We start from the raw sequence: 10,817 nt of genomic DNA, 5'->3' as shown, positions 1-10,817 counted from the left end.
AATTAGACGGTTCCCTGCCTTCATGTTTACAATCTAAAAAGACACGACACAGAAGGAGAAGGGAATGGTTGAGGGGAAGGGGATCAGGTCCAGCATTCTTCTCTCCCTCTGAGGCCTGGACCATGGCAGATGGACAGATGGAGGGGTCTGTATCTTAAGGATAGGCCTAATGGCAGTGGCCCACCCTTCTCTACCCCTCTGAGGCCAGGATGGAGCTGGATGCCTTCGGGGAGGGCGCAGTTCCTTTAAGGGAGGCCTGATGGCATTGGCCCACCCTTCTCTTTATGCCTTATGCTGGGTGTGTGTCCGTCCAGAATGGATCTCCCATGTAAGGTAAGGCGTAAGGGCCCACTGTACTTGTAAATTATCATACACGCAACCTAAATGTATTTACATGCACATTGTTTCATGTGGTTAAAGTGAAAATTTGGTAAGAGGTGATATTTTTAAATAAATTTTTAAAATAATTTTTAAATTAAAATAAAAAAAATGAAATTAAAATGTTTAAATTTTAAATTTAATTTTTAAAAAACCCTTAGGCCTCTGCTTTCTCTTTCTCTGATCCTCACCCCACTTACACCATCTTTTCAGTATTTTAAATGGACACAGCCATTTCTGCTAAAAGGCAGATGTTTCAGGAGCAGCCGTGTCACCTCATGTTATGGTGTCACCTGGTGCAGACCACACTCCCCACACCCCTTTAGTAATGCCCCTACATAATGGTATTTATATTGTGACCTTATGCTACCACCTCCTCTCAACATGCTAGTGGATCTCTAAACTACAATATGTACAATATGCTTGTGTAACTTGACATTTAGGCTCCCACTAAGGATTCAGATATTCAACCCTTGCTTTGTATGCCTTCTGAGTAGCTCAACTGACAACAGTGAATGGGCCCATGAATATATTTGCCCTAGAAGATCCCAGTGCAACTTAAACCTACATTGTGCCATTTTCCAGAGCATTCTTAGCAAGATTCTTGAAAGAGGGATGGACCTTGTCATGTTTTTATAGTGGTCTTTTTCTGCAGTTGCATTGAATCAAAAGTTGATTGTCAACCTCCACTACACCCTCTCTCTCTGCAGGAGTGACACTCTCCGGAGAGCATCACTTCGCTGTTGTCACCAGAGCAATTGAAGTAGAGTTCATCAATCTCAATCCATACTACAAACATGGATTTCCATATAAAGGAAAGGTCAGATCCTAACTACTTCAGTGCAATCTTTCTATCCATTGGAGTGCAAAACTGGTATCACACTTTTGATAAGCTTGTTCCTTAAGGAGTTAAGGCGTATTTTATGTTTGTGTTCTGTGTTCAAAGGCACTACTGGGATGCCATTTCATGTTGGGAGAGCAAGTAATGTTTACCTGGAAGGATATTCAAGAAGGTCCTCAGACTCACTTTGAAGTATTTTTCAAGATTTAAAAACAAAAATAAGCATGCATTTGATTAATGTTGTTATTTTTGAGTCTCACCATTACAGAGATGTTAACAACCAAGTTATTCTTTTTTTTATAAGCAAAGGAATGTATGCCATTGATATGCATGCCCCATTTAATTACATATATAACACTTTCTTGTCATTCAGAATGTAGAACAGTTGAGTTGGCCAAGAGATGCTCCTGAGAAATAAGCTATGAAATTTGAAGCACAGGACTATGCAACCTATTACATACCGCAAAATGGTTTTTCACAATTTCCATGGATTTTAGCCCACAATAGAATAACAACATATTTATTTTGATTTTGTTCCCACAGATGAAATTTACTGTGAGTAAGGTACCATTCAAGAACCAGACTGTCTATCTTACTGTCGATGTCAATGATGTGGAGACACACTTGTCGTATGTCACAGATGACAATGGAGAGGTTCATTTCTCCTTAGACACAACTGAATGGAACAACTCTCACGTTGCACTACGGGTAAGTTTTGCAACAGATGGCAAAGGAGGCGTTACATCAAGCTTTAGACAAAGGGATTCACATTGCTGGTAAAGAAGCAAGCTTACTCTTCTGTACTTACAAATATGTATCTATAGTCAAACACAGGTTCAGCTTCATGAGAAAACCAAAAGAAAACCAGAAAGCATTAGCAGGTATCAGGAAAAGTGTTTGGTACCATCTTTTTATATCACCCTCACTTGGCCATAGAAACCCACTTGGTGACCTTGGGTGAGTCACACTCTCTCAGCCCCAGAAAACCATGTGATAGATTCCCCTTAGGGTCCCCATAAATCAGAAATTTCTTGAGGACACATAATAATCATGTCCTGCAGAGAGGCTCTGCAAAAACAAGGCTCTTATGAAGGATAGAGAAGCTTTAGGTTGTGTGATGCAGGAAGGGAGAGAATGAAGGGGGAAATCAAACAAAAAGCCACCATAACTATATATACTGTACATAAACCCCTGTAGAATTATGTGCAAACTAGTAATTAGTAAGCATAGACATGGGAAGGTTGCTAACTCTAACACACATGAGAAGATTAAAACTCTAACACACATGGAGCACATTGTTGCCGGTGCTGTGCAGATGGCACGGCAACAATTCAGGGGATAAAGGGGCGGCCTCTGTTTGCCCCTTTCTCCCGGTCTGTCCAGCCCCTTAGATAGGACTTTAGCCTGTCTGAATGGCTGAATTATTATTTTTTTAATTGCTTGTTTTAACATATTTAAACATGATCATAATTTGATATTTCATCAACTTGCTGTGTTTTTTCATCTCATTGATATAGATTTTAAATTGTAATAAATCTGATTCTTATCAATTTACTATACTTCTCTGGTCGTTGTTAGCCTCTTTAAAAAGTTTAAACTAACAAAAATAAAGTATTTCTTTTCTACTGTTTTTGTTTTTGTCATCTGATGTAAGCCACACCAGAAGGTTTGCAATTTATCACACACACACACACGTCCTGATTTAGCACAAACAATCACAATTAGTTTCTATTGTCCTTATTTTTCAGTAGCTTTCAAAATGGCCCAGTTTCTGTTTCCTCCTTTCATTTTCTCCCTTTCTCTTCAGCTTACTTTGGTTACTGGAAATGGGGTTCAAAATGTAAAAGTATTTTTCACTCATCCAACTCATTCAGGAGGAGAAGGGAGCAAGAGAAGGGGTAGAATCTCGCCCTTCCCAATAGGCTAAGACAAGAACAAACTGCTGTCGCCTCTCCTAGTTTGTCTGTTCCTCCTCATTAATAACTTTTGCCATCTTCACTACACCCTGATGTTCCTTAGCCACACTTATTCCAATTTTCACTTGTAAAATGTTGACTGACATAAACTCATCTTCCACATCTGAACTCACATTGTCCTTTCCAATTTTTTGTTTTTCCACCTGAAATGCATCGACAGCTTGTCTTCCCCAACCGCAGGCTTGCTATCCACAGATGCCAAGCCCCATTGATTTCAACGGCTCCACACGTACACACCACTATTGTTGACTTCCCATGGTTTTTGCTATCTGTCCTGCTGGTGGTGGGGTCTGGAAAGGAACCCCCACAAGTAAAAGTAGCCCACGGTTTCCTCTCTGCTAGCAAATATCTTTGACTGAGTGGTTGTTTCTGACCTCTTTGCATCTTTTTGCTTTTTAGGGCAGGTCTGCTATTTTTAATGTGACCCAGCATGATGCATCTGACCTCGAGGTAATACGTAATGAAGCTTTTAGGTGGGTGAAGCCTTTCTACTCAGAGAGCAACAGCTTTCTTGAGATCAAACATGTAGATGAAGAGCTGCCCTGTGGGAAGGATCAGGAAGTACTGGTGGATTACATCCTTGACCGGAAAGAACTGGACCCAGAGGCTGACCATATAGATTTCTATTACTTGGTGAGTATCTAGCAATCTGTGCAAAGTGGGGAAACTCCAGGTGTAGTTTGGAGAAGAAAAATGAGTGACTGAATGGGCACAGAGCAAAAGGGAAAATAGGGAAGAAAATAAAAGAAAGGAAAGGAAAAATGCAATATTGAACACACACACATATATTTGATCAGATCACTTGTTTAGTAGATAATGAGAATGCTGTAGATGTTTATCTGGTTTTCAAGAGAGCGTTGGATAAAATCCCCCCTGATATTTTGATTAGAAAATGGTTAAATGTGGAATAGATGAGAACACTGTCAGACAGAGCCATAAGTGGTTGAAAACCCATGTTCAAAGAGTCGTCATCAATGGCTGTGCTTCACACTGGCTAAAAGTTTCAAGTGGAGTGCCACAGGGTTCTGTCCCAGGGCCAGCACTCTTCAATATTTTTATCAGTTACTTTGATGATGGGTTAGAGAGAATCCTTACCAAGTTTTCAAATGATGCAAAACTGGGAGGGGTCACTAACACATTGGCAGGACCTTGATAAACTAGAAAATTGATCTGAAACTAATAGAATGAAATACAGAGAAGCTGAAAATTTGTTCTCTGCTGCCACAGAGAGTAGAACCACATCCAATGGTTTTAAGATACAGGAGGGCAGGTTCCAGTCAAACATTAGAAGGGATTTCTTGATATTAAGACTTATTTGACTATGGAACCAATTGCCTGGAGAGATGGTGGGGGTCTTCCTCTCTGAACATCTTCAAAAAGAGGCTCGACAACTACCTGCTGAGGATGTCTAGCTTGATTTCCTGCATTGAATGAGTTAGATTCATAGTTCTAGGGGGCTCCTTCCAATCCTGTAATTCTGTGATCCTATGTTTCTGTAACAAACTGTAAACAACTGTGGTTGGTAATTCATGCACAATACACAATGACATCACCAGACGATGTCCCTAGGTCTCAGGTTTTGGCCCAGAAACCCTTACGACTTGGAATAATCCTGAACTGGCAATCCTGAATGGACTGAAGGGGGAACAGAAAGAAGTTTACAGCAGGCCCAGTATCAAACAGACTGTTCATAAAGTCATGTTCATCCCAGAAACAGTCCAGAATACACCATGGAAAATGTGTCAGATACCATTTCAGAAATCATATTCAGGGATTGCTGTGCTGGCCATGCAGCAAAATACAACAAAATCCTATATTTTTCCTGTATGTACAGTCACCCCTCAAAGTCCGCAGCCTTGAGATCAATGGAGTTGGAACGCCATGCATGCATGCGCCCCATTCAAGCCTATGGGGCTTGAATACGCACGTATTTTGGAACTTGCGGGGGGGGGGGGGGCTGGAACAGTTCCTCAGTGAGTTCCAAGGGCCAACTGTATATGGTATTATTTTGTTTGGCAGTGCTGATGTGCAAGTGTGTATGTTCCCTGTTGCCCTGTCCTAACATATTGTCTCCCTGTAGGTTGTGTCAAGAGGCAGAATTGTCTATAGTGGACAGAAGCAAGTGCCAGCTGGCAAAGATGAGAGTAAGTGGGTGAAACCATGTTGATGCATTAGCTACACTTTTGATTAAGTCATGTGGGATGACACACATCCCATGACACCAGGCTAATCAAGTTTGCTGGGCTTGCCTTCCATTATATAGATTTAATTTGTAAATGGTAAAGATCCTGGAAACCATGCCCTATGAGGAACGACTTAGGGAGCTGGAGATGTTTAGCCTGGAGAAGAGAAGGTTAAGGGGTGATATGATAGCCCTGTTTAAGTACTTGAAGGGGTGTCATATTGAGGAGGGAGCAAGCTTGTTTTCTGTTCCTCCAGAGACTAGGACCCAGAGCAATGGAGGCAAGCTGCAGGAAAAGAGATTCCACCTCAGCATTAGGAGGAACTTCCTGACAGTCAGGGCTGTTCGACAGTGGAACACATTCCTTTGGAGAGTGGTGGAGTCTCCTTCCTTGGAGGTCTTTAAACAGAGGCTGGATGGCCATCTGTCGGGGATGCTTTGATTGAGAGTTCCTGCATGGCAGGGGGTTGGATTGGATGGCCCTTGCGGCCTCTTCCAACTCTATGATTCTATGTATAATGAATAATCATTCATTCATTCATTAAATTTTATTTCTCACCCACCTCTTCCCAAAGCTCAAGGCAGGGTACAAAACAGATTAAAACACATAAAACCATTTAAACACATTAAGGTAAAACACAAAAATACAGGACACGTTAAAATAATCATGCATAAAATTAAAATATCCCAATTTAAATTTTATAGTTTAAAAATGAATGGGTAGGCCTGCTAAAAGAAATAAGTCTTTAATACTGTTTTAAATTCAGACAGCACATTTAGCTGTTGAATCTTTTCTGTCAGGTCATTCTTCAGTCTACGGGCAGCCGATGAAAAGGTCCTCTGGGTGACAGTTGCCAGTCTCATCCTGGCCAGTTGATGTAAATGTCCTCCAGAGGACCTGAGAGTATGGGATAGATTATATGGAAGGAGGTGATCCCATAGGTAAGATGGACTCAAAGCACGACTGTGTAATACTCAATATGTACAATTGAGTAAGATGTAGCAGTGAATGTTTCTTCCCTTTATATCATAAAACATTTGTGCAGTCATTATAACAGTGAACATGTTAAAATACACTGAATAAACCAGAAGAAATTAAAGACATAACTAGGAAAATTGGAAGAAGAAAAGAAATAAAAGAAATCATCAGCATATAAATTCATTATAAAGGATATGCCATTCTGATTTATTCCATTCATTCCTCTCCTTCCCAGGTCTTTCCTCTGCCTGAACGGGCTCCAAGGGGCCCATTCAGGTGGAGGAAAGGCAAGACGGGGGGAAGAGGACTGGGCATGTGACCCAGGCCTCTCCTTCCCGGACTTTTCCTCCACCTAAACAGGTTCCAAGAGGCCAATTTGGGTGGAGGAAATGAAAGCCGGGGGGAAGAGGACTGAGCACGTGACCCAGGTCTCTCCTTCCCAGGCCTTTCCTCTGCCTGAACAAGTTCCAAGGGACCCATTCAGGCAAAGGAAAGGCAAGCCAGGAGGAAGAGGACTGGCCAGGTGACCCAGGCCTCTCCTTCCCAGGCCTTTCTACCACCTGAACAGGCTCCAAGGCAGGGACGTAGCCAAGGAGGGGGGGTTCTTGGGGTCCGGACCCCCCTTCCATTAGAAAAATGAATGGTGTTTGCTGCTGTGCCGCTGCACCCAAGCCCCATTATAATGGTGGCAGTTAGTCTGGACCCCCCCTTCCTAAAATCCTAGCTACATCCCTGTCCAAGGGGCCCGTTCGGGCAGAGGAAAGGCAAACCAGAGGGAAGAAGACTGGCCAGGTGACCCAGGCCTCTCCTTCCCGGGCCTTTCCTCCACCTAAACAGGTTCCAAGAGGCCATTTGGGTGGAAGAAATGAAAGCCGGGGGGAAGAGGACTGAGCACGTGATCCAGGTCTCTCCTTCCTGGACCTTTCCTCTGCCTGAACAGGTTCCAAGGGGCCCGTTCAGGTAGAGGAAAGGCAAGCCAGGGGCAGGAGGACTGGCCAGGTGATCCAGGCCTCTCCTTCCCGGGTCTTTTCACCACCTGAACGGGTTCCAAGGGGCCCATTCGGGTGGTGGAAAGGCAAGCCAGGGGGAAGAGGACTGGGCACATGACCCAGGCCTCGCCTTCCCGAGCCTTTCCTCCGCCTGAACAGGCTCTAAGGGGCCCGTTCGGGTAGAGGAAAGTAAAAACCACTGCACCATGCTGACTCTTGACATTCTCTACACTATCTGAAATAATAGAGTAAATGAAACATGCATTCTCAGTGGAAATTTTTCTTTACCTGGTATTCTTTTCTTCTTATTTATGGAATCAAATATTTGGTTTTGGAAGGTAAGAATTCAGAGAAGAGCGGTGGATGCAAACTCTCTTTGTCCATCACCAGTTAAATCCCTCAGCTCCCATATTATGCAAGCTTTATCAACATATGACAATTTTTTTAAAAAATTAGGATTATATTGATGCTTTCCTTAACCATGACATTTTTCTTCTTTTCCCTGTTCCAGCCCTGAAAGGCACCTTCTCTCTCACCTTGTCCACAAGCTCTGACCTGGCACCCATGGCCAGGCTCCTGCTTTATGCTGTCTTTGCAGATGGTGAGGTGGCGGCTGACATTGAAGTGTTCACAATAGACAAGTGCTTCAAGCATAAGGTTAGCATGTAATTCCTCAGGAAGTAAGTGGATGGAAACAGATGGCTGTCAGAGACATTGCTGCTCATGTGTACCCTTGTTTGTTTCTCACTATCATCTGTGGTCAAACAGGTTTTGCTGTTTATTATAAAACAGCAACATCAATGCTGCAAAGCTGTTTAAAGGTAAATGAAAGTGTCACCAAACTACAGTGGATCCTTGGTATCCACTGGGGATTGGTTCCAGGACCCCTGTGGATACCAAAATCTGTGGATGTTCAAGTCCCATTAAATACAATGGTGTAGTAAAATGGTGTCCCATATATAAAATGGTAAAATTAAGGTTTGTTTTTTGGAATTTATACATTTTTAAATTATTTTCAAACTGTGGATGCTTGAATCCATGGATAATCTGTGAATATGAAGGGCTGACTGTAATCATTATGAATTCCATTAAAAATTAAAATGCTATCATTCTAGCATAACCTTTCCCTTCTGTGTTATTTTTTAATTTTGTGGGCACCACAATTCAAAAATGACATTGAGAAACTGGAGCGTGTCCAAAGGAGAGTGACTAAAACGGTGAAAGTTCTTGAAACCATGTCCTATTAGAGAATTGGCTGAGAGTTCCTGCATGGCAGGAGGACTGGACTAGATGGCCCTTGTGGTCTCTTCCAACTCTAGGATTCTATGATTCTAAGTCCCATTAATACTGTGTCATAGTAAAATGGTATCCCTTGTATAAAATGACAAAATCAAGGTTTGCTTTTTGGAATTTATATATTGTTTAAATATTTTAAATCTGTACCGTGGATAAAGAATCCGTAGATACAGAGGGCTGAATGTATGTGCTTTGGGGGTGGAGGTGGGTAAGAAATCAACCACTGTATACTAGTCTTTATAGTACTGGTAGTGCTGCTTATCATGAACCATGTCAATGCAAGTCTCCCATCTGAAAAATCTCTCTCCCTTCCTCTCTATCCATAGGTGAAAGTGGCCTTCTCAGAAAAAGAGGAGCTTCCAGGGTCAAAAGTCAATCTGGAAATAGAAGCAGCCCCAGGTGCACTGTGCTCACTCTGTGCGATTGATAAGAGCGTTGCTCTGAAGGAGAATGCAACTTTGACACCAGAAAAAGTAAGGGGGTCCATATTTCTTAGGAAGGATCTAGCAGTGATGTAGACTCGAGTTAATTGACTTGGCCTTAAACTGGACTCAAGTCACTTCAACAACTTGGCCTTTGCTTGGCAAAAATGACACATTCATTGACATGAGATGAGACTTGTATATTTTTCGTGACTGACTTGATAGTGTCATTCACTTTGAGAACCAGGCAAGAGCCTGCCCCCAAAGTGGGGGATGGATTTCTTGGAATGGAATGGCAAATGCATTAGGCGATGAGCTTAAGGCAGAAGGATCCTTCTACAGCATCCGAAAAGCTTTAGAAGGCTTCTCTGATGTACAGAATGGACAGGCTGCCAAGCAGACCTCAAGCCCCACCTCAAGCCCATTGCCTTACGCATTTGCTGTTCCATCCAAGAAACGCATCCCAGCTTTCTGTTAAAAGTTGATTCCCAGACCTGAGACTCGAGACTTGACTTGAAAGACTTGACTTGTTGCAAGGAATTGAAACTCAGCTTCAGACTTGAAGTTAGAGACTTAAGACTTGTCTTAAGACTTGGACTGAAAGATTTGAATACATCACTAGCTCATTGGCCTGGAAAAAAGAACTAAATTGTTTTGTACTTGGCAGGAATAGGTGTTGAATCATATATCAGTTTGAAGTCATGTGCCTTGGTAGTAACAAAAAAGCTGCCACTTCTTTCGATACCATCACAAAAAAGCCCCCCAAACTTTTCCAGTTGCTTTTAAAATGTCCCAGTTTCTCTCTCCTCCTCTCACTTTACCCCTTTGCCTTGGGTTGCTTCCTTTGGTGTGAACTGAGTTCATAGTTCAAACGTAGTTTGCAGTGGTTCACTCAGAAGAAGGGAATAGACAGTAGGAGGCAGAGCCTTGCCCTTCCCAGCAGACTCAGGGAAAAACAAACTGCTGTATCTCTCCTAGCTTAGCTGTTCTTCCCCATTAATAACTTTTGTTTTCTTGAACGCACCCTGATGTCACATGGCCAGATGTGCCCTGCTTCCAAAGCTATGCATACTCTCTAACTATCTTGATATTCCAGGGACAGTCCCAATTAATGCTCTGCCATCCTATCTTTCAGCTGCTATTAAAATGACCCACTTCTTCGCTCCTCCTCTCACTTTCCCTCTTCGTCCTCAGCTTACTTCATTTTCTACAAACTGAGTTTAAACTGCAAAAGTAGTTTGGACTCAGTTAGCTCAGCATGGGAGAGAGGAGAGTAGGGCTGGAATCTTGTCCTTCCCAGGAGGCTCAGGCAAAAGCAAACTGCTGCAGCCTCTCCTAGCTTGGATATTCTTCCTCAGTAGTAACTTTTTCTTTTGAACACTGATATTGCTTGGCTGCACGCCTGGTGTCCTGGTTTTCCTCTGTGAAATGTTGGAAGGTATGTTATTCTAATGATCTCTTGTTTTTAGGTGTATGATATATTTTATGACGAAGGGCTGATTGGTGCAAGAGGATTTATGTATCACTTGGAAGATTTTGAGCCATACCCATGCCTGCCATCTGAAGGGAGGACAAAGCGGTCTCTTATAGCCCCCTGGTTTCAAAGCCAGCCTGATGTCTATAGTCTTTTCCAGGTGAGCGGCCTCGGTAAAGCAGCCTCTCTTGATGTCTATTCTGCTTCAGATTGGGTTGAGTTATTTTGATTAAGTCAATGGAGAGAAACCTCAAGTTCTGGGGCCAAACCTGGTGTCAAG

The 10,817-nt window shown here is 42.6% G+C and overlaps 1 protein-coding gene across 1 annotated transcript in view; it reads left to right on the top strand.

Moving 5' to 3' along the window:
• The window catches only part of LOC121924316 (alpha-2-macroglobulin-like protein 1), an 81,260-nt gene that overhangs the window by 25,898 nt on the left and 44,545 nt on the right, over positions 1-10,817 (top strand). The window contains exons 11-17 of the mRNA XM_042455673.1: positions 1,089-1,198; positions 1,763-1,927; positions 3,595-3,828; positions 5,276-5,339; positions 7,857-8,002; positions 8,968-9,114; positions 10,533-10,697. Of these exons, the coding sequence (XP_042311607.1) occupies positions 1,089-1,198; positions 1,763-1,927; positions 3,595-3,828; positions 5,276-5,339; positions 7,857-8,002; positions 8,968-9,114; positions 10,533-10,697 (1,031 nt within the window). The remainder of the gene's footprint in view (positions 1-1,088; positions 1,199-1,762; positions 1,928-3,594; positions 3,829-5,275; positions 5,340-7,856; positions 8,003-8,967; positions 9,115-10,532; positions 10,698-10,817) is intronic.

The sequence above is a fragment of the Sceloporus undulatus genome, chromosome 2 (assembly GCF_019175285.1).
Source record: "Sceloporus undulatus isolate JIND9_A2432 ecotype Alabama chromosome 2, SceUnd_v1.1, whole genome shotgun sequence".
NCBI lineage: Eukaryota > Metazoa > Chordata > Lepidosauria > Squamata > Phrynosomatidae > Sceloporus > Sceloporus undulatus.
The sequence above is the reverse complement of the archived record's forward strand: the minus strand, read 5'-3'. Positions and strand labels throughout refer to the sequence as shown.